The 25076-nt window shown below is 41.1% G+C and overlaps 1 protein-coding gene across 3 annotated transcripts in view; it reads right to left on the reverse strand.

The window, feature by feature from the left end:
- The window catches only part of MSRB3 (methionine sulfoxide reductase B3), an 85208-nt gene that overhangs the window by 17425 nt on the left and 42707 nt on the right, over positions 1 to 25076 (reverse strand). For all 3 annotated transcript variants that reach the window (XM_061348505.1, XM_061348504.1, XM_061348503.1), the window contains exon 5: positions 19376 to 19404. In XM_061348505.1, the coding sequence (XP_061204489.1) occupies positions 19376 to 19404 (29 nt within the window). The remainder of the gene's footprint in view (positions 1 to 19375; positions 19405 to 25076) is intronic.

Genomic DNA, 25076 nt, shown 5'->3' on the forward strand with positions numbered 1-25076 from the left:
TGCCCTCACACTGCAAGCCCGATGTGCAGGCCAGCTGCTAGGAATGCGGCTGCTCGCACCCTCTGAAAGCCGGTATCTCCCAGATGAACACCGCAGAGGAAGGAGGCAGAGGAACAAGAGAAAAGAAGTGCCTGCAGGCCATGGCATTTGAAGGAGAAAAGGACATGTCATGTCTCCACCATCCATCCCCCTTTTCCCGCTGCCTGAGGAAGAGATGCTCGGGAGAGGCACTGGAAGCAGACAGGGAGCATCACGGCCCAGCCCTGCCTCCAGGCAGCCCGCAGCCTTGTCCTTGTCTCCACCTGCTGATTTCATAAGCAAATATACTCGTGGGAAGTAACCTTACAAATAAACACATGCACCATGATTGCAAAGCTGTGTTGCCAGGGCACCTGTCGAGGAGCTCAAACAGTCAAATATGGTGATGGGGGAGAGGAAAAAAGCCACTAGAACCAGAATGGGTGACCAGATTTTTTGCCTTTTTTACCCAAACATTTGGGAAACAAGGGTAGTGCCATTCTGTCATGTGTTCCCTCCTGTTCAAAGGCATTCAGAGGCACCACAGAGGTCCGATGACCAAGGGAAGGTAAGTGATGACATTTTGCATGCAGGTGGAACCAAGGACAGGTAAAGCTCTTGTGCAGGCAGGTGAGCTAGCGCTACATCCACTCCGTACATAACCTGGAGCTCACATGTGAAAAACCATCACCTTTGGTTCACTGAACCCTTCAAAGAAGCACACACCAGGGCTCCAGCCTAACCTGGCTCTCACCCTCCTCAGAAAGGACTAAAAAAAAGCAGGGGGAAGATACACAAAGGCATTTCTCATCAACTGCTAAATGGTCCGATATACTCATCACCTTGGCATCTCAGCTTTATAGCAATGAGTGATGGAAACCTGATGGGACAGGCTTGCAGGCTGCACTCTGAGCCACCGGGATGCGTTTTTGTAACTGGGCAAAAACATTCTGAAGTGGGTACCTGGAAAGGGCATGAGCAGCAAGGGGAAACAGTATCACAGGAAGAGTTTAAAAATAAAGAAAAAAATTCTGACTAAAATTTTAAGAGGCAAAGCACTGGCACAGACCCTTTTTCCTGAAAAGCAGGAATCGGGCTCTGAGCTGGCTCCTCAAATGAAGACCTCAAAAGAAGAATCATTTAGAAAGCAGCTTCTTCAATGAGTCCAGCTAAAGCTACAAAGACATAAAGTTCCAGTCAGACACGGGAAATTCTTGGGGGAATACAAGAATTTTATGAGTCAGAAGATAAAAATCCCTCTGAATATCTAACTAAACTGAGTTAATGAAGTAGTCACCAGGAAAGAAGTGTGATGAATCCGCATGTCAGGAAGGGCAAATTTAAACAAACAGGAAACTCAACAACCTGAAGCTGGTTTTCATTTTTATTCCCTGTGCCCTGCTCCTTTTTCTCTTTAAAGGCACAAACTGAGCTGATGGCTGCAGAAGCTGCCATGTGGGTCTGAGAGGACCATTTAATTTTCGATGAAGACTCAATTTAAAATAAAGTGATTTTCTGTCTTCTTTTTTTCAAAGTTGGGAAGTTTATTTATGATTCACTATTTGCTACTCACTGTTGTAGACTCTACAGCAGAGTGCAAACATGCCACTAACCATTGCAGAGGAATACAGGAAAGCCACTGATTCAAAGTTTATAACCTAAAATTTAGCTAGTAGCTAGAAGGATCAATCCTAAATGATAGCTAGACCTGGTCCAGCTTCACACTGAGGTGCATGCTTAGCTTTAGACATAGGAAAGTTGTCGGAGAGGTTTCCAGAGAGATCCTCAAGCCCACAAGGGCCTTGGCTTTAGGTACAGAGAATTTCAAGACCACCTTTGTGAAGCAGTATCATACAGAATGTTACCTCCTCTCTGTTACGGAGCCATGCATTGTCTAGACTCAAAACAGCATGGTTTTGCATATGTCCATGTGTCATGGTTTAAACCCTGTCAGCCACGCAGTCTCTCTCTCACTCCCCCCACTTCTTGCCCTCCCTCTACTCCCAGAGGGACGGAGAGGAGAATCAAAAAGAATGCAACTCCCACAGGTTGAGATAAGAACAGTTTAGTAACTGAAGTATAACACAAACCACTACTGCTACCACCAATAATAATAATGATAAGGGAAATAATAAGGAAAGAGAATCCAACACCTCACCACCCGCTGACCGATAACTCACCCGACCCCGCAGTGAACTAGCCCTTCTGAGTAACTCCCAGTTACATCCTGGGCATGACGTGCTGTGGTATGGAATACCTCTTTGGTCAGTTTGGGTCAGGTGTCCTGTCTCTGCTTTCTCCCAGCTTTCCCTCCTCCCTGGCAGACCATGAGGCTCACAAAGTCCATGGTCAGACCAAACATTACTGAGCAGTAACTAAAACCATCGGTGTTATCAGCACTGCTCCCAGGCTGAAAGTCAAAAACACAGCGCTGCACCAGCTAAGGAGAAAAATGACTGCTACAGCTGAACCCAGGACACCATGGTATTGCATCCTGGATGCCTTTTGTAGGGATTGAGGAGCTTTTTCAGTTTATAACCTTTTTATTAAAAATGATCACCTTTAGGTAATAAATTTTAGCAGTTTGCCTAAAACTGCAAAGATTGCTACTATTCTCACAAAGTTACTCCTTTACTAAAAATAAGTTTGTATTAAAGCATTTCTGTTACTTCGCGATTACTTCAGCTTGAAGGGAGTAAACCTATAGGGAAGCCAATGTTTTTTGTTTGTTTTAATGAGTTTTGTGATTTCAAACACCTTCATTCCAGAATGGAAAAACAGGAAAATTCTCTTTAGACAAGCTTCCCAAAACTAGTCTTCAGTTAAGCATTTGCGTATACGAGAACAAAAATACTTTATTCTAATTTTGATTTTCCCCTTAATTTTATATTTCATCCTAAACATTTCAGATAAAAAGTTGTGCTAAAATAATTTTGAGATGAAAAATGAAACCTTCATCCCCAGAAGGCAAGCAACTGGTCTCTCAGCTTCCACGGTCTGATTGTGCTGTGGTAGACACAGGCTGAGCTGATTGCAAATTACCTTTATATAAATTTAGGATACTGCTTAGTTTCCTATCTGAACTGCCTGTCTGGATCCTCCTATTTAGGGTTGATTCTGGACTCCACTTAAAATACTAATTGTTTATATTAAACAGACAAGAGAATGTGTGATGTATTTTAACTGTCAAAAGTGTTGTGAACAGCAGCAGCTGGAAGAGGAATGTTTAATTCAGTCCATTACCCCCAAGCCTTTCAGAATCCTGTATCAGCAGCTAAATCTTATTCTTGTGGGCAAGAAAAACAGGGTATGAAGGGGTAGCACTGTAAAGCCTCTTCTACAGGAAAAAAAAAAGAAGAAGGGTATTCAAAAGCCATAGCATTGTCATTATTAGGTCAAAATAGAGCATCACTAAATCTACAACAGTGTTGACGCACCTGTGAAAGCTGTGGGGTTTTGTGTGAAACAGCTCACATTTCATGGCTCCTTTCTTGTGCTGGTTTGTTCACACTTAGCTGATGCCAGAGACATGATGAAGGTAGAGACCAGAGAGATCATCTGAACCAATCACTATATGATATCCCTAAGAAAAAAGGAGTCTTGCTACTATCAGTTATTGTAATACTCTTAAATGTCTGGACAAGTGGTCAGTGGCTTGTGTGGAGCTGTGAGCAATGATAAGTTTCCTACCCTATGCTGTTTATTCACACAGGACATCTCAGATACATGCTCAGGACAGCTCTTCCATGATAATTGTTGCAGGAGCAATTGTGCTGGGACAAGCAGGGCCCAAAACAAGAGTAACAGTTGTTGCTTAGGAGAGATTAATAAAGGCCTTGCTAAGTAACAGGATCAAGTTGTTTTCAACATTATAAAACCTTCAAATTTTCAAAAGCAGAAAAAAACAGCAACCACAATCATACTATTTTACATATTTTCTTCTAAGTAAAACAGCAAATTAGCTGCACACAGACAAATGATTCTTCTAATGTCAAGGGGAAGAAGGTTCTGAAACATTAAACAAAGAGGTGCATGAGTTTGTGCAAAGCACTGTAGCACAGGTTTTCCTTGTGCAAAGCACTGTAGCACAGGTTTTCCTTGGGAGGCCTGACTTCTGCCATGTGGTTTGAGGTCCCTTTTTTAATGCCACATTTACAGAAGGATTTGGCATGCTTAGGAAAGGAATACCGCTTTTGTTCATCCCATCAGTCTTTCACTTGTCCAATTGCCACTGCTGCACTAGTAGGAAAAATAGACCTAACGAGGTGTAAAATAATGCTCTGCATTCAAAGACAGTGCTGTACTACCTCATTTCACTTTAATATTTACTTCAAAAGTAAACTCTGCTGAAACCTTGCATAAATACTGCCGAATGAGTTTGCAAGGTATTCTGAACTTACTGAAGCAAAGGCGCTTCACACCTCATACACACAACTGCTTATTTGGTTCCTTATTGCCAAAACTTCTGCCAAGACAGCCCTGGGATGAAGCAAGTGGGGAGACAGAGGTAGGTCAGGCTTGACTGGAAAACGAACTGTTAACAAAACAGAAGTTAGCCAGCAGAAACAGTCCACACCAACTGACAGTAAGCAAGAATAGCTCATACAGAGGTTTTGTTTAGGTTTGAAAGACAAGTTTGTGGTTCACTCTAAAAGGAAAGTCTTAGGGACTTTCACCAGAGAAGGGAAAATACAAAATCTTGACAAGGGCTCAGTAGGAAATCATCCATAAAGACAGGTTTTTGAACAAAAGAAACACAAAATGTATACTTGCTGAAAGCAAATGTTTTCACAGGGATGTCTCCTTTTTGCCAAAGACCCTCTCAACCCAGAACAGCCAGTAACCTACTGGTCAGGCGGTCCCACAGGAGATACATGGGAGGCTTCTCTTCTAACCAGCTTCTAACATTTTGTATGCAAAGTGGAGAAGCTTCAGCAAGGCAAACTTAGGGGAAAGTGACATATGACGGCTGAAGCAATCCATCAGCTTTCTGCCTTTCTATTGCCCCCACTCTCAGTTGTCTTGGTCCTGCTATTTCCTCACCATTCACCTGGCTCTGGTGCTTATCTATTTGTGGAGAAAAGGTTCAATTCACTAAACCAGCACAAAATTACTCAGCTTTTTTTCTGGCCTAGGAAGTTGAGTTGGTCAACTGAGAGGTTCAGCAACCACCGAAGGCAACATGAGGCACAAGGTGAAAATACAGAGCAAGGGGTGTAAGGATGACTTATTGTGATATCCCTGATTGATGGATACTCTACTAGCAGGGTAAGAGTACTCTGAACTCAGCACTGCTTTTACATCTTTGCAATAATATCACAGAAACATGATTATAAGCTGACCACGAGAACAACAGATTTGACTAAAAGCCTGCTTGCAGTCAATGCCTTTATAATTCAAATAAGCCTGTAATCCCTCTATTCCAAAGATCTCCTCTGTCTCAACATTACAAAAGGCAAAGTATGAGAATTTAGAGCTTTAAATAAATTACCTGGGTTATTATCTTGGCTAAATCTTTTCTCAGAGAACAGGTAGCAGAGGATGCACTCTCCAGGAAAGGGTCTGAAATTGTACTTTTCATTCTCTAAGCATGCTGTGAGCACTTAAAAAACAGATCACTCAGGAAAAACTAGAGTATGTCACTTCCCAACCCTATGTTGGATGTAACAAAACCCAACCTTTGACACTGAGCTACCCCAGTACTGATCCAACCCTATTCAACAAACTCAGACCTTTTTTTAAATGCTGCATAACTCCCCACAAGTACAATGTCTGTTTACTTAAGTTCTGAGGGGGCAAAGCGGATTTAGCAGCATTGCAACAATGGAAGTTTCAGGGATGGGGAAGGAGTGAAATGCCAGAGGTTGCTGGGTTTTCCCTCTCCACCCTTCACATGTTCATCAGATAGCAACCAAATTAACACACAGTCTGGCTGTGGAGTGCTCTTAGCCTTACCAGAAAAGGTCTGCTTTGGTCCCCTGAAAGGGGCTGTTCAAAGCTCAGACCTGCACTGAAATTTAAATGGCATCTAGCACCTTGAATGGTTTGCAGTCAGCCCAAAAGAACATGGCTTACTCCCTGACTTCTTCCCAGCTCCCCAGGAAGCTGAGGCATACCCATGGTTTTAAATGTGCATGCTGTAATTGTATCACTCCAGGTGTTCTCAGTAGGATTCCGTCCTATAAAACAACTAAAGAGGTAAAATACAGTCCAAATCTCTGCAGGAAAAGAACAGAGCCAACAGCACAATCAGTTTCTGAAAAATGACTTGATTCCCATGCCACAAGCAACAGCTCATAAAGCATCTCACGGAAAACCCAAACAAGCCTTGCAGCTTCTGGCTTTAGAGCAAGAACTAGAGGACCTAAGGACTTCTGACCCCCATTCCAAAATGAACCTTAAAAATGTACTTCCTTCCTGTGCACACAGCTTAATAACCCATGGATTTTCAGTACAGGCCATATCTGAACATCAGCCTCAGAACCTCACCTTCAACTTGATTAAAACAGTTGTACATTCTGATACGAAATACAATAGTGTTTCATTTGCATGAGGCACTATCCCATTGATTTGATGTATTTTTGAGGGGGACATGGAGTGGGGAGGAAGAACTCGTGTTCTGTTACATTCAAAGCAAACTTAATAGCAGAACTTTCCATGTTCAGCCATAGAGGTTGAACTTTCCAGCATGTGTCCAGCATTGGTATCTTTAGAGGTAATACTTATTTCATGCTGCTACTCCGAGTAACACGGTTTTTAATCTACACCCTAAGAAATGTTAAACCTAAAAGACTTGCAAAACGCTGAATCATTTTCTAGAAAGACCTGAAACAAAGTGATCACCCCTTGGAGAGCTGCGCATGCGATGACTGATCATCTCTATTGTTGGCATTCCCAGGGGTCACAGAGGGTTTCAGCTTGCATTGTACTGGGGCAGCACCGAAAAGAAAGGCTGTCACAGCCGGCTGATTGTGCAATCTAGGAACCAACCTGTGGGTGCCAGTAATTAAGCATCTATTTAAATGGGGCCTGAGTTTTGAGTGGATGGCAGGTTTGGGAATTTGGTTTTAGTTTCTTTCTAAATAAAACAACTGCCTTAAAACACTGTCTCTTGGGGACTAGCAAACTTCTTGAAAATTTCTTACATTTTGTAAAATATTTTTACTGGAAAAATGGGACAAAATTCAAATAGATCACCTGTTTTCCACCCTTCATTTTACAAGTATGTAGTTCAAGCCTTTGTGTGAAATGTTTCCTTTCCAATATCAATTTCTGTTAAAAAATGAGGGGTATAAGTCCTGCCGCAGCTCAACACATAGAAGAAATCAACTTAAAGCAAACTTTCCTGGGCACACAAGTTCCCAACCTTATTTCCACACACAGGTTTGGTCCCCAAATATAAAAATCCTATTTTAATCACAGTTCTAGCTGCGATTACCCATGCCTCTGGGACTAACTTTAACTTCCTCTTTGTGAGTATTTTACCTCTTTCAATATAATGAAAGCTGTACATCCATCCAAATATGTAAATTGGGTGAACAGGGCAAACAGTAATTTTGTTTGCAGTTTTGTACTAGTCTAGCTTTCTGCTATCCCTGTGTTTAATGATCTGCTTTCCTATGTCCATCCAATAAGACTATTTTTCTTACTTTTTTTCTTCTGGTCTTAGATCATTCCAATATTTGCATGGGCTCCAGTAAGCATCAGTTTGTTTCCTGAGAGCACAGCATTCTTCACTCTCACTTTCAATGTTTTTTAAATACCTGCTATCACTGCTGTAGCTCTCTAATTCCCTGCCATTCATTAAGTTTAAAGCAGACTTGCACAAATGAACAACGATGTTGAACTAATGAGATACTGGTGGGAAGTTTCTGTAAATACAGCTGGAATTAAAGGCAGAATGTCTGCATAACTTAGATAATGCTATTCTTTAGATTGCCCTGAAGATGACACTGAATGCCCTTCATTTATTAATCTTTATGAATTTGAAGAACACTCTGGGTTATTCTCTCAGCTTCTTTAACAGAGCACCTTTATGTTTTTAAATACGCAGTAACACACTCCTATCCAAATGCTAAAGCAGAACTACTGGTTGTAATACATTTGATTATTTAGGCATATTAATCATCTGTTACTGTCCACCTCCATCTGTGCAAGGTTTAAGCCTGGCACTCGACAATACAGTTTATGAAATGTCAAAAAATATGCCAGAACTATTGGCAGAGGAATTAAATAAATGCACTGTTACAAATGATGAGAAACTAATTAAGGCTCAATCATTTGTGGATAAGTAAAAACATTCTCAGAGGCAAAGTGCCAGTGAAAATCTCATGAGTTTCAGCTTCTGAAGATTCCAAATAACCCCTTTTGCTGTGGGAAGGATGGTGAGGAGGGAGGGATGGACAAAGTCCCTTTCTTGATCTGATGAAGGAAGATCAGATCTTCAGAAGGTCTATGTCCTCGCTCCTGCCCAGATAGTCATGTTGCCCTGCCATTCTGGGTGCCATACTAGCAGCCACCTGATCAGATTACATAGGGATCAGTTCTTTACTTGCAGAAATACTTTCAGCCCTTGTAACTAAATTCACTGTCGTCTGGCTTAAGACCTGATTGTGCTGTCCTTACTCACATAAAACTCAGTGCAAACTGTCTGACTTAAACTGGTAGCATTAAACCTCATTGGTGTTTTGACTTAGGACTTAATCCTAAGCAGATGCGTGTTCACATGTACAGTGGCAGTGGCAGTGGTATGACACAAACTTGTCTACCGTTACATCTTAAAGGCTGTGGTTGCCACTAAATTAAGTCAACAAAAGACAAATTAATGTTCTTTGCTTCATACTCAGATCAACACTGTAAAGATTTTGATGGTGATCACTTAACATTCCAGTTTGATTAGAAACAGCTTGCATTTTCCCCTTTACTTTTAGTACTACAAACCCTGAAATCAGTTTTGATAAGATGTGAAATAGTAAAAGCTGACAGATCTTTCATATGGTTTCTTACTGGTCATAAATTTGCAGCACTACATCAATGAAAGAAAAACATGAAATATTTTAATCTTTATTGAATCTTCTGTCATTAATAATTATCACTTGGCTAGTTTGTACAGTCTAATGGCATGAAACATGATTGTTTTCAAATAGCAGATTTCCTCCAGTTTCAACTAATACTGTATGATATCATTCTCATCACCTTGTAGAATAAAGATGTTAAGGTTGTTTTTTTTTCTCTTTGACAAATCCAGAGTGAAGAAACAAAAGCAGATTGTGCTTCTTTCTTACTCAAATTCACTTCAAACCATGCTAATCCAAACAGAAGAGGTGCAGTTTTGGACAACATGCACTCAGCCACAGAAGACATGAGACGTTGCCTAAAAGTAGACCAGGAAAATGCACTTTACTGTAGTGAGAAGACAAGTGGACACATTGACCATAACCACCCTCTCCTGTTAAATTCCTCAAGGCATACAGGCAAAAAAAACACCTCAGTGATCCTCTTTGGCTGGTATTTGGCTGCAGACTGTCCCATAGATAAGCTGTACAAGCCAAAGGAGCCATCTGACATGTAGGGTATGAGGGCTGAGGCAGGGCACCCAGTGAATGCCATGGTCTTGCCCTCTCTATCCCAGGAGCTGATGGGGCTGGTAGTGTGGTGCTTATCCCAGTGATTTTATACAGCTCTACATTTCCTCTGGGCTCAGTTCAGGTCAGAGCAGTGCCAAGCCCCTCCAGATTGTCAAAACTGAAGTGATGCTATTGCTATCTGAAGCTGCTGCTGTCCTTACTGAAGCTGTGGACTCCTCTCATAGCGGGAAGGGAGAAGTAGGGCAGATGAAGGAAAGTATCCCAAGCAGTTGTTCTCTCTCTTGCCAAAATCAGGGAGTTGGGTTGGGTTAGGTTAGTTTAGCTTAGCTTAGTTTAGGTTTGATTTGGTTTTAGTGTGAAACTAGAAAACCAACAATGAAGCAGTTGCTAGACTCTGTGGGTGAAAAAGTGGCAACACTCCTCAGCTAAGAAGCCACATTTTTCCTCTGATTATATAGGGCACCATATGTCCCTCCTCCACAAGAGGCCAAGTAGGAGCTGGATTTTGGTATATCACAGAAGCCACTAATCTTGCCACCTTGCACTCTGCTCTCTCCTCCTTTGACCTTGTCTGTTCTCAAAGAGGCAGAATAAAAAGGGCTACGAGGAACATGGGATGCCTTTTCTTCGAACATTTGATGCAGTGGTCCACCCAAAGAAGGCTCCAGAACTACTGAGTCAGCATTTTACTTCCTGGCACAGTAACAGTCACTGCCTAAATCGAGAAAGGTCCCAACGCAGCCTCCTCAGCTGCTTGGCCTCCCCCTGAATCAAAGTTGAAAAACTTTCATTGTCAGCAGAAAAGAGAACAAGTACTTAAGATCTTTTTGTGAACTTTCCTAAAGGGTGGAAATTTGCAGGCACACTGGCAGGGAGATGGACTGCTTAAACAGAGACTGCTTTTTAAGGAGGGAAAACCAATTTGTCTTGAGAATGCATCAGATTGTGCCAAATAGAGTATATGTTAACAAACATCTCATTAGGATCGTTTCAGTATTCACAGGGCACTGTCTTCCTGATTTCACCTCCTTTTCCCTTCAAATTTGGTATTATTTCCACCATAACAGAAAGCACCATAGAACTGATCCACAAGTGTGAAGCACCTTCAACTCTCATGGCCTGCAGAAGAGATCAGACTGATCAGCATCTTGCAAGATTCAAACTGATTTCATGAACCAGCATTGACCAGAACATGTAATATCCTGCAGGTCCCACTATGGTAAGTATCATTCACATTTGCAAATACAAGTAGGTTGAGGTTTGGTTTTGGTGGTTTGATTTGGGTTTGTTTTTATTTCAGAAGTTAACGCATGGGTAAATGATCCTGTGATAAACAGGTAAAAACCTGCTTTCTTAGAGCCATATCACTGATAAGAATATTAGTCTTGAAGAGCTTTTCGAAGTTTTATATTCTGTAAGTATTTCCTGTCCTATATACCTAAGCTCTCAGATCATATTTCATGTCATTTAAACTCCATTATTATTACATATTGGACTTAAATTTGGGCCTTAATCTATAGCTGTGGTCGCGCATTCAGCTGCAGGAATCACGCTCTTCAATTAGGTGAGAGATTCTGGAGCTGGGAAGACCATTTCCAAGAACTGTATTTCTTCTGCACAGAACTGAGATTCCCTTGACACAAATTTGTGGTACAGGTGATAGTGTAGGCAGGGCGAAAAACTCTAATTCAGCTGAACACATTTACCACGCTGCCTTTTATATGGCTTTCCAGAGACTCTTTCTAACAGAACTTCATTTGCTCGGTCTAAAAGGAGACACTTTGTAAAGGCCACCCATGACTTGATTTATGGTGGACCTCAGAGGTGATTGCAACTGAGAAAGCATTTCCACTGAACTAGGTCTTGGACATGCTCAATAGCAAGAGATGGCTATTTCCTTGAAAAACCCTGCAGTGCAAACAAACTAAACGGACAATGGGCAGGAGGAAAACGGCACAAGGAAGAAGTACTTTGTCCAAGGTCACAGAGCTGTCAGACATGCTGGAACAGGGTACAGAATCAGCAGATGCCCATATAGGTATAAAATATGAAGCAGTCATACAAATTATGTCCAAAACTGCCCAGCTGCCTATATACACCCACATGTAAGATGGCAGCTTCTGCATCAGAAGATAGTATAGACGTGAGCTATTCTTGTATCCTACAGAATTCCTGCTTCCTGGCACCATGCAGTGAGCTGAACTGTAACCTGGACTGCCATTCTTCAAAACCCCTGCAGTAGTATGCACATGAGGCAAAATTCTGTAACACACCACTAACAAATGAATTCAGTTTCCAAATTACAGAGCGAACAGGCAATTTCTCCCTCCCCATTTCATGATTTAAATGAATAGAGGACTAATAAAGCAATGAAACAATACAACTGACTTGAGCTGTACATGGTGAGGGTAAGTTGCATTTGAGCTATATAATCACCTCAATGAGCCACAGCTGTGACCAGAAACCTCCCTGCTTGTCCATTCTTGTGGCTTCCCTTGCACATACTCCATTTTTGGCTAATTAAATGGGACTATGGCAAAGTTAATTATCACAGTCTGTAATAGGGTTAATTTGAGTATTTTTTTCATTTAAAAGGAACAGAAACACTCTTTATGAAGTTTTTAAGTGTGGGATAATTCAAGAGTATCACCAAAAATCATTTATTTTGTCCACTGAATAAGACCTCAATGCAAGTAGCTCTTGAAAAGCAATTAGGTAGCCTTGCTCAGTAAAACAACTGCACAATGGTCAGCGGGTCTAAGGTAGAATCACAATGTTTTTGTATTGAAGAAATCCAGCCCTCCAGACCAGTAACAATCTGCTGACAAATAACAGACTAACTCCCCACCAGGCCAAGCCTATCTGAAGCAGCTATACATACGACAAATAAAAAACCCTCAGACAATTGTACTTTATAATTTAACTGAGTAGCACAGTTTCCAATTCCATGTAATGAGCCCATGATTTATATATTATTGAATCTTCTCAACCTTTGCCTTTTCTAGATATTTACAATGAAATAAAAAATAGTAAAGATTGCCTTCGATACTTAGAAAGAAGGGTACAAAAATATCTCCTAAAGACATCTGATGAATTTGCTTGTATTCAGGATAATAAAATGGAAAACCTACATCTAAATATTTTCATTACAGGACCAATTTAAACACATTGCAAAATCCTTCTCAGCAAGACCCCCAGAGCCAGGCAAGAAAGAAGCAGCAATGATTATTGAAGTGTGTGTAAGATAGAAATAGAAAATTTCATTTGTCTTTGCTGGTATTACATTCCTGGCTCCATGAACAAGGCCCTTTAACACACAGTTCTTGCCACACGCTGACAGGATGACAGTGAGTTTCTGTCATAGCTCACGGGAGTAGTGCATCTTTAAGTAGTTGCCCTATTAATAAGAACACAAACAGGAATTCTTGCAGGGAGGAATATATTATCCCCAACAACCTGCAAATATCAGGCACACAGATTATTCACACAGAAGGATTTAAGGCTGTTCTCAGGCTGATTGAGGCTGCTGGCCTCCATTGGTAGATTCATGGATCTAGCTTACTGAAGTGAACAGGCTTCCTCTTAAAATACTCTGACAACTGAGAAGAATCATGTCAATGATAGCAAGGAATAGCCCAGCTCAGATACAAATAAGACAAACAGAGAAAGTGGGAGGAAAAGACATCTGCAACTGCAAAGCCAGTATTAGAATTCAGAAAGTTACACATCTGGAGTCTTTCGGCAGCTAAAGGTCTCCATTAAAAACCCCCAATGAGCAAGCTTGCCTACATACTTACAACATTTTTAATCAGCCCTCCACAAATTAAAACCTTGTTCTATATGCTGAAATAATCTGACCAACTTTTGCCATCTTTCCAAGAGGCACAAGAGCAGGATGATGATTGGTTACTGCAGATCAGTGCTGTTACATGCACGTAGCTCACTGGGCTTTACCAGTGAGATGTCCCAGCCATCTGTACTCCAAGCCACATTGCAATATGACCCTAAAAACATTCAACAGATGGTTCAGCTTCCACCTGAATCTAAATGCTCACCTCGCTGCTGAACAAATATAACAGACCATGCTCTCCAGCCACTGCATCCCTAATGATCTGCTTGTAGAGTGGTTAATGCCAAAACCAAAATAGCACTAACAGGCAACGACAAGTAAGATGATTATCTTACTTGAGCTGCTGTTCTGCTCATGTAGTTGCTGTCTCTCTGTGCCAGCTCATGCACTCTTTCCAAAATTCGTGCGCTGATGGTGGCCAGAGAGAAGGAAGTAATTCCTCACAGCTGAAAGAGACTCTGGAGAGGCTGTTTGCCGCATCCAAATTGCTCTGGAGCATCCCTATTCTTCAATAGGGATGCCTCAGGTAATTTTGCCACTTTAGCCTCTTAGAGACTCTACAGGTAATCTTTTTATGGTTTTTAATCAAATACTCTGGTTGTAGAGTGACTGATGAATTTGCCAATATGATTTTGTTATGAACACCAAAAGTCTCTTCCCTACTTCCTCAGACTCGCTAAGAAGAAATTCAGAACCGCTCTATCACAACCTGGGTGAAGAAGCTGACATCAATAAAACTTAGGAATTAATTCACTAACCTGTATTTGGATCTATGATCCAATCGATCTGTGGATGATATTACTGAGGACCCTGCTGCTTCCAAGACCTAAGGTTTCAGGCAAGTTAAGTTTCTGTTGGGTTTCCCTAGTAGCAAGGATCAGTAAGAGATGCTCACTTTCAAGATGCCTTTTGGTTTTCATTTCTCTCTTACTTGGGCGAAGAGTTCCTTATGCTCTTAGCAGTTGTACTGATGACTTTCATACAATGGGAATGATGACAGGCTGGAGGAAATCAGGGCTGATAGCGAGAGTTTGGAAAGCCTATTGCTGAACATCTGGAAGTGTAGCCAGGAGGAATTTATGGGAGGAAAACATCTGACCACCCCCAACTTTCAACTATTCTCTAGCACCTGTGCTGAATCATGTAGCCTAGCAAGTTAGACATCATAGGGGCCACATTAAGGGAATGATACCAGTAAATGCAAGAGGTGAGAAAGGCATGGATGGAAATTTTGATGGGGATAGAGGGAAGACAGCATTGTGGTGTGCTGAAGACATAGGGATACACTCATTCTGATGGAAAAAGCGATGTGCAGAGAGGAGAAATGACCTGTGGAGTCTCTGTCTGACACTGTGAGTCCAGACAAGGCAGGCAAAGAAAATTCCAGGAACTGCTGGGGGCTCCTTGACTTGCTTTGTATTTGACTGCTGGAGCAGCAGGAATCCAACAAAAGCTCATGTGTAGCTGTCCCTCAGGACAGCTATTATATCTTAATTCCTGCTACTAATTGGAATGCTTCCAAAGTATTGACACAAACAGTGATATAAAAATCACACAGGTGATCTCTACATTTCATGTGATCTGTGTAGAAGCAGGGAGACAGAAGGGTGGTTGGAGATGCACCTCTCTTTCTGACAGAAGCAGGAAACTGGCACAGTGAGTGATGAAGAACCCAGCTGAAGGCACTGTGCACCCTTGGGCACTCCTCTCTCTTTTGCCAGTGCACATTCCTGCATCACAGTGCTTCCCTGACTGCCACTGCATTGCACTCCCTGACTTCCTGGATAAACAGAGGTCAGCAACAGCTTCTGAGACCTACAAATTCTTCTGTTGCAAAGCAGCACCACGAAGACATATTTTACTCTAAATCTGAAAAAATAAATCTTTCATTAGCTTATTGCTCCAATATAATTCTTACATTATTAAATGCTAAGATTTGCCAACCAAACACATAGCACAATAAGCATTTTAGACACTACCAAAATACTAATAATTAAACCAAAATACTTTCAGCTGTGGTTTTTGTGGCTTGCTTTGTTCCTAACAAATTTTGAGAAAAAAAATAAATTCCTACAAGCTTTTTTGTTTTAAAGTACTTTTTTAGGGAAAAAAAAATCTATTTTCGGTACTACTGAAATTCATCATATTATGACAGGAAAGCAAAATTGTTTCATTTCATAAGATCTTCTAACAGCATGAAACTAACCCCACGGTCTCTGAGACTGAAATTCTGCCAGCTATAGACTTACAAAGAATCAGTAGAGAAAAAGAAGTTTCTCAGATGGAACTGTTCGTCATGATATGAAGAATGTGTGTCCCCTACAGATGTTATAGCTATTTATATGATAAATCCCGATCATCACTATAGGAATTTCACAGCCTTCTTTTAAGTTAATACTCAAATTCAAATTAATCTTCTTTTGACAATGTTTGCCTAATATTTCAGTGTTGAACAACATTTCCAGGGTTACACTTACAGTAAGCCTACTGGGCACTTTTAAAGCTGTATTCCTGCCTTTGTACTTGCCTCAGAAAGACTTCTTTTAATTCTTCACAAATATTTCTAGGGAAGACAAGTACAAGAAGCATTGATAAATACTTAACAAGGGCATATTGAGACTTGCAGGTTAACTGGAATTAACATTAGGGTTCATTTAGAGCATGTGACAGGTTGCATAATAGCTCCCTGGAAGAAAATACTCATTCTAGAATAAAACTACCTCGTTCTTATATTCAGCCCTTGAACTGTTTTGAGCAAAATGAGATAAAGGAGAACAAAGCATGTTTGTTCCAGTTTGCAGGATCATTGGTTTACTCAGGAATCACAGTCTGGGGTGAAAATGAAATGATGGACATGAAAATACCTTAAGGTGTCTCCAAGAAACAAAAGGTTGCAGAAATAAAGAGTCATTGGTGTCAAATGGCAGCAGCCCTTCTGAAGCCAATGCTACATTTACACACTTCAAAGGCCCGTGTTTTGCAGAAGACGGTGTGACATAAGGCACTGCACCCCCCTATGCCACAGAAAGAGTTTTTTATGAGAATGCCTCTCTGTCATCACCAGCTCATTGCTCTGCTCCTCCTGTTCACTGCGAGGCAGCAGGAGGTTTGGTCTTGGTTTTGGAAAGCAATGGCAAACTCTTTGGTGGGGAAGCAAAAGCAGCAATGTTTTATTTGGATGGTACCTGTTGACTTGATCACACTATCTCCACTTCTCTGCTCTCACATACTGAAAACAAAAGATACACTCTAAATGCTTGCACTATCTCTCAAGAAAAGCTCTTGGTGGAAGAACTGAGTACTGTCTCTGTAACAGGAAGGCTGCTGTACTGCTTGAAAGCTAAGGGGGTTTTTTTAGCCTTGGTGTTGCTGGCCATGAAATGCACTTTGAGGTTATGGAGTTTCTTTGATTTCTTTTCTCTTAAGATGTCATTTTAATTGTGTGCTTAATCTGTTTTTTTGTACTAACTTTTAACATCTGCCCTTGGTTGTTAACTGAAAGCTGTGCTGAAAGAGGCACCACTGATGAGACCGAGGTGTTAAACCTCAGTAATTCTGCATTCCAAGTACAGCATTTGGGACCAGGAGCCCAGGCTGGCCTACCCAGCCACATCCATTGGCAATCTATGATGAATCACCAGTGAGGAGCCTTAAAACACCTTGGGGGTGGCCAGGGTCCCAAGTCAGGAAAGCCTCAAACTGTTCCAACCAAAGACTTCCTCAGGGATTTAGGAAAAAGGGATCACAAGCAGAACATGAAAGTGAGGGTCTGCAGAAAAAGGAGGAATAAATCTAAGAAATTCCTCAGTCCCAGACCTTCCATACTGTATTCTTAATGGTATACAAAGTACCTTGACATTCGTGGTACCTACTGATGTTGACACTCAGCAAAATAACATCAATCACCTGCTACAGAGAATTCCAGTGTGCATCCAGAAGATATTTATGTGCACAAAAAAAAGGTGGAGACAGGGAAGATCCAGGGTCTTTAACTGCTCATTTACATTTATGTATTTTTTTGTGTGGTCTCCTGTAAATGGTCTTTACTTCCAAATCCTTTTGCAACCTCTGTGCACTCTGTGCTTATGGGGAGACAAAACTGCACTAGGCATCCACAAGGCCAGAGCCTTGTAAGAACAGTGCATAAGGAATGTCTTCAAAAGAGGAGGGTAGGGGGAACAACTCTAGTCCTCTAGTCTTTGGGCAACCAGTGCTGCTGTGTGAGAAATAAGTGATAAACTGTGCCCAGAATATGGACCCAAGCTCAAAGAAGGAAGCCTCTAGAGCCCACAGAGATGAAGAGGAGACATTTACAAGCTCATACTCACCTCAGAGTCCAGTCACAGATGTCCTATGACACCTAGTGAGCGGGCATTCACCATAGCTGTGATAATGCCAAACCTTTATCCCTGCTCTGTGCTCCCTCAGAAATACTGTACCCCTGCCCTCACTGCCATGGGCAGCAGCATGCAGAACTGGACACCAAACAGGAGAGCTGCCTCACGAGAGGAAGCTCTCTACAGAAAACTGAGCGTAGCTTAATCCTCCAAGCAAACTGAAGTTTTGCAGAGAGCACTCCTCACTCTAGCTTTGGTGACTTTATTAAAAGAAAGGGGGTAATGGCAGACAGCATGTACAGTTACACACCCACCCCCCCCCCATGTAAAACTGTTTCGTCAAGATCCAAGAAGCAATCTTAACACAGAGTTCATTCAAGCAATATTTAAAGCAAGTAACCTCAAACTCACAGACTAAAATCATAATAGAAGCAAGATGACTCAAGTATACAAGATGTAGGAACTGGCTACATAAATGCTTCCTGCTGTAGATTTCACTCCCATATAGTTCCAAAGATAAAATCTAATGTGGAAAGAAAAAGCAATGTAATACCTCACATTTCAAACCCAAATCATGTTGTAACTGGGACAAAAGGAAACATGCTATTTCATGAACACTCTGATTAATATATATTGTAAAATTCATATCATTATAAGCAATTATAATCACTGCATAAAGCAAACCATATAGAAGATAACACCCGCCTAAACCCAAAATTGCCATAATAGTATCAAGCTTTCTGCTTAAACCAGTCTTTTTCATCTTAACAAAAAATGTGTTTTCAATGACCTTTTCAGGCAATGGACATTTCAGCTCATTTCAGGACAACAGCCTATTCTTAATTTACTATTGTTTAAGTTCAAGGAACACCCAGGAATAGTTAACCGAATAAATAACAGTCTGGTATTAGGATCTCTGGTTTTTCCCCAGCCGTCCTCCTGTTTGCTGTCCTGTGGTTTTTGTCTTGCTAGATACACATTAACCTGTTAGACTGACCTTCACTTCCCTCCCAATCCCTACAACACATTACAATTCTTTAAAAAGACAACTTGAGAGAGACTGCCTTTTGGTAAACCTCCTAAAGCGAGCTCTACAGACTGCTCTGGCATGCGTTGTGTACATGCATCTGTCATGAAAATTTGATGACAAATCATCTGTTTCCTGACAGATAGGCTGCACTGACTTCAAATTCCCATGAAAAGTCTTTGTCCACCAGGAAGAAAAACATTCTCCCTTAAAGCAGTGATCATTCTCCAGCTTGACTTCAATCCTCCATTTGCTTTAGTCTGTATTATCATTTATTTGTGTTATAATTTTTCTGGATCAATTAAAGCCTGTCGCAAGATACATCTTCCTGATCATCTTTTGGGAAAATGTAAAGAGACGGGAACTAATGAAAGGAATGAAAGCAAATGTTTCACAGCAATAATGCTGTTTTCAGAGGGTGAGAAATGAAGATCCTTTTTAAGACTGACCTACCCCAGTTTGTTTAAAACTAAACTGAACTTGAACTGATAAACTACTCTTTTGAGATTAACCTGAATAGTGTACATTCAGCAAAACACTGTAAATTTAAACATACCTGAGTTGGAGTCAAACTTTGTTTCTGACCTGCAAAAGAAAATAAAAAGATCGTAAGTTACAGGAACTGCTTTATGCCATAAAAGCCATTTATCACACTGATCCCCCCACCAAATATCATCTTTAACAAGACTGCCTACTTCTGTATGTTAATATTTGATGCATTTATGGGCATTTGAACCCAAATAGTAACTATTATCTTTAATATCTTTTTTTTATAGTGTCAAGTTAAAAAGCAGATATTTTAAAAGACAAATCACAAAATGAATGCAGAAAATAGAATATAAATTCAAACCAGGATTTAACTGTATGCTGTGAATCATGGCACACAGTTGTTCCTACGAAATAAATATTGTTTTCATTCATTTTCATTTTTTAAAAGTCATTAAGAGGATTTAATTTATTCATGAATGTTTCCAATCTATTTTTGAAGCAGATACCATTTCATTAATGTCATATGTATTGTATCCAATGATCTGTACTTAATTGTACAACATCCTAGGAGGGTTTTGTTTGTGTGTGTCTTCAATTTACTCACTCTGCACATAGGAATAAGTGGTTTGATTTTCTTCAGAGTGGGAAGCAGGGGGTGGGAGAGAGGGAGAGAGGAAGGGAGCCAGACCTAAGTTTTAACTTGTTTTAAAAGTCTTTGTAAAAAGACAGTGATGTGTGCATTATGCACCATTAGCTTTGGTTGTGCACTGCAGATTTTTCCCTCTCTAACAAGCACCGTTTTCTTCTAAGGGCTTAGCACTTAGCAAATGAACCCTATAACCTGTATATTTAATAAAAGGAAGAAAAAATTAGCCCTTGTGGGAACATCATGTTTCAGATATAGGTTAATAATACTTGTAAATGTAGAAGCCTTTGAAGATCTCAATTCAACTGTGGGAAAACTTAAGTTGGGTAATTACTCTCAAGATGCTGCTGATGTGCTGTCAAGCAGAATTAACCCTATGACTAGGCCTATCTACACAATCTGCTATAGGACAGCATTGTCTATATCGGGCTCTCAAACCAATTAACAGGCATGTTCCAATCAGATTTATATCGCCCACTAACAATCAGTTGCACACACGGTCATGGCTGTCACAGCAGGACGCAAGGTCCGACCAGCAGGAGACCTGTTAAAGGATGTTACGTTGGCAGCAAAATGCATTTCCCCAGAAATTCCAAGGAGGAAGTACAATGTTGGATCCTTTTACATTGCATCAAGCAGGGGATGTTTCGGGGGAAGTTACAGTCCTTTTTTCAAAAATAAATGACCAAAGCTCAAGAACTAATTGCAGGTTTATTTCTTCTTTTATCTTATAAGCTTGTATATGCAGGTACATGTAGATTTATTTTATATGTACTCCATATATTTTATGTAATTGGCATTGTAATTCTGTACCAAAGATCTATGCTACAGCCAACAAATATCAAAGCAATCATGGCTTAAAAAATGAACACATTCACACTATTAGTTACAGATAAAGCCAAGAAAGGAAACAACTCCCTTCTTCCTTCCTGCTCCTTCTCCACCTTCTCCCAGTGCTCACAGTCCTTTATGTCTTAAACATAACTCTCAAGTGGGGAAGAGATAGAATGGAAAAACGTAACTTATGTTCTTAATTGGTACTAATAAAGTACCACCAAAAGTACTGAACAAAGAAAGTGTGCTGCAGATGTGCCTTCATGAATATCACCACCAGTAACTGCCATGAGCAGTGTATTTCATTTGGTACTTATGACCAGCAGGATAAAGTCCCCACCTTACCAAAAGTGTGTGCTGGTAACAGGGAGGAATTCCACTGAGTTCCAGGTAAAACTCAGCATTGTATTTACAATAATCTCCTCAAGCTGCAGCCTAGAGGACTGTCTAGACTATTCTCTCATGCTCATCACTGTATCAGCAGCACCTCATGACCTACGTGGTCAGAGCCAACATATGAATCTTACCCTCAGTGTCTGTTTATCTGCACAATCAACTTATGGCTGCTTAAATTCCTTATACGTGGTGTAAATTGGACAAAGACCCTGGTCCTCAGCCTGCATGGCTTCACATGGCCATACACACTGCAACCTGCGGCATCAAGAAGCTGTGCCAAAGGCCAACATTGCAGGGAGTACATGAGGAGGAGGGTCACCAGGGTCACTGGGCACTGTAATGAGTACCAAAGCTCCAAACAGTCATAAATTACTGGACACAAATCAGAAAGCTGATATGGGGTGATAAATGAATAGAACTTTGTCTAGCAACAGAGGAAAAGCTATGAAAGGAAACACAACATGGGAGGTAGCGCTAGAAGCCATCAAGAGGGGAGGGTCACCTACTTTATGGTCACCATGTCACCTTGGGAAAACAATGAAAAACTTAGGACACAGCACTACAGAGACTGTCAGAGATCTTAGAAGGGCACAGAAAAAAGGGAGGAAAATAATGAAGTGTCTTTGGCACTGCAAATAAGCAACAAGTAGATGTGAGAGAAGCACTCTGCAAGAACAAAGTCACCTTGAGTACTTGAAGGAATGACAAAACTTTCAGCAATTTCAGTCACCCAGGACTTTTCCCCTAGATCTGCCAGTATCTATGTATTTTTCTTGACAGCACACTAGACAAAGGTATCAGACATTAGTTGCACATAGACATTAAAAATATGCAACTAAAATATGGCCAATAGGTTAAAAATAAATGCTGAAAGGATGTCCCAAAGGGATGTTCTGCTACACACAAGAATATTCACTCTGACTCCTTTATTCTTCTAGAAGTACTCTCAACTAGAAGGAAAACTTCTTTATATATTATTTTTTATCATTGTACATACTCTGATAGCCAACCTAAGCATCCTGTCAGACAACATCCACCTTACAGAGGCAGGCATTGACTGCACAAATTGCCTTTTATCACACCCAGAGGGGAAAAAACACAACAACCACAAGCACAGCATAGCTTTGCTCATATTTTCTCTATTTTTGTCACATAGGAGTACTCTGAAAGTCAGGGAATCATTCATAAATATCTTTGTAAAGAAATCTATATGCATGAAGAGAGCAAGAGGATATTTATAAAGTGCTTTCTAACTGTGATATGGCTCAAATATATGCAACGCATGGCAATACAAAAGCCAAGTAGCTCAGCTACCAACACACAATATGCAAGGAAATAGTGAGCTACTGGAAAGGTTTAGCTATGGACAAGGTGCTGCAATACTTTTAAAGATCCCAGAAATAATGAAAACAAACACAAACAATAAAACTCATGATGGTCATTTTATCTGTACTGCAAAGAGATGCAGGATTTCTAAGTCCAAAGGAGGGCCATGGGGATGATCAGGGGACTGGAGCACCTCCCATATGAAGACAGGCTGAGAACATTGGGGCTGTTCAGCCTGGAGAAGAGAAGGCTGCATGGAGACCTCATAGCAGCCTTCCAGTATCTGAAGGGGGCCTATAGGGATGCTGGGGAGGGACTCTTCATTAGGGACTGTAGTGACAGGACAAGGGGTAACAGGTTAAAACTTAAACAGGGGAAGTTTAGACTGGATACAAGGAAGAAGTTCTTTCCTGTTAGGGTGGTGAGGCAGTGGAATGGGTTGCCCAGGGAGGTTGTGAATGCTCCATCCCTGGCGGTGTTCAAGGCTGGGTTTGATGAAGCCTTGGGTGACATGGTTTAGCATGAGGTGTCCCTACCCATGGCAGGGGGGTTGGAACAAGATGATCTTAAGGTCTTTTCCAACCCTAACTAGTCTATGATTCTATCCGCTTCTTTTGAAAGGCACCGTAAACCAGATGCTCAGACTGCCAAGTACTGAGAAAGAAAGAGGAACTGAGTAATGATACCTGGCATGTGTTCCTAAAGTGTGGATTTTGAGCTATTGCCTTCCAAAGTATGACTGAACTGCAGTCGCACAGGGCCACATACTACAGCATGACCAGACACTGCAACCGAAGGTAACACAGGTTTGCTGTTTGCCATTAAAGCAGGCTTTTGGCAGGGAGAGGTGAAAGAGGATTTACTGCAGAACCTCTACTGTTGCGTTACTACTGCCTTTTTCTTTCATGTGCCTTGATGAAATCTTCAGTGGGTTTTGTTGAAGCCCAACACTGGGAATAGCCTTTGAAAGCCCCACAGCTCTCTCAGAAAGCACCTGATGAACCCTCTGCAATTCTAAACCTCTTGATTTAACACTGAAGGGTCATTGACTCCTCTTGGCTTTCTTACACCTTTGCATTAGCAGTTTATACCAGGCTGTTCCTTTGCAAGGTTTTGCTTCAAGTATGCTAAACACAACATTGGTAGGGCAGACATTCAGAATACCCCTCCCCTCTGAAAAGGACTCTGAATAACGATCTGTTATAGATGTAAAAGTTATAGGTGCAGCTCTGGTACAGCTTCATTTTCAAAGAAAGAACTTTATTCCGTATTGGCATGGGCAGTTTGCTGAAAAAAACAGGGATCAAGCAGGCTCCTGATGCAGTCCAAGCCAACCGATGTCCTGGTCCAGGTAACTGAGCAGCATAATATCATTCCTCTGTCTTTCCTGTTTGTCTCCAATAGTACAGTAAATACCACTCTGGAATACCAGTGTTCTTGGTTACATCATTGCTAGCAAGGTAAAGAAGGCCAGGATGGAAATGGTCAGTGGTAAACATGCCCCTGGACACCGTGTTGGCCTGTATCATGCTCATGAGAACTAGCACTCTCCTAGACAAGTCCTGGCCAAGCCGCAGGGGACGATCATGCCAGGCACCATTGCCTATGACAACCAGGATGAACCAGGCCACTCTGTTTCAGAGGAGAGTAATTTAGGCTAACAAACACAAGCCATGTCTTGTCACATGCCTTAGGGCTAGAGAACAGACTTTTGTCCATTTTATTTACAGGCATGGATACAGCCCTTCTGAAAATGCAAACCATTGCTTGGAAGCAGTCACTGATCTCACTCACGAACCTGAGTTCCAAAGAACGAGGCAAGCTTCCAGAAAGAAAAACACAGCAGTATTCCAATGTAAAAATTAATCCTTGATGTAACTACCTAGGAATTTATGAGACCTGCACCATCAGGGAATTTGAGAAGCCCCCAGGCATTAAGAACCAACTAGTTCTCAGGCATCAGAAGGAGTAAAGCCTGGCTTGCTCCTGCGTTGTGGCCACAGGAGAGATGCTATAGTGTCTAAGGTGGCAAAACTACTCTCAGGTACTTCCCAGAGCTGGACATTCATAATGCCTCTCCCCCTTCCACCCTCATGTGGATTCTCTGTTATAATACAGTAATATATATTATTTACAATAATATTATCTGTTATAATCTAATAATATAGTTGAACTCTTGCTCAGGTCTCCCCTCAGAGAGGGATTGAATGTGCAAGAATTTCATGAAAGTTTGAAGAACTTGATATCTCTGAGGTCTAACAGCTACTCCCCTGCCAAATTTGGCTGAAATTGGCAAATAGATTAAATTATACAGTTTTCTCATTAGGAAAGGACTAACACACAGGCCAAATGATGCTGCAAGCATCCTTAGGAAGCCTAGTTAAAGATATGTTTTTAATCTTGCTTTCTAAGATGACAGAAAAAGACTGATTCCATCTTGATGGGTGCTGTGATAATTTCTGTTTGCTTACTGATGAAAAGCCAAACTCAAAAAGAGCATTTTAACATCATGTTTCTGGGTGAGTTCCGTCTCAGAGTTTACTTTCATGTGAGAGTTATAAAGAGC

Source organism: Neopsephotus bourkii, unplaced genomic scaffold (genome assembly GCF_033783945.1).
Source record: "Neopsephotus bourkii isolate Nb327-2 ecotype Australia unplaced genomic scaffold, CSIRO-AGI_Nbou_v1 NB_359, whole genome shotgun sequence".
Classification (NCBI taxonomy): domain Eukaryota; kingdom Metazoa; phylum Chordata; class Aves; order Psittaciformes; family Psittacidae; genus Neopsephotus; species Neopsephotus bourkii.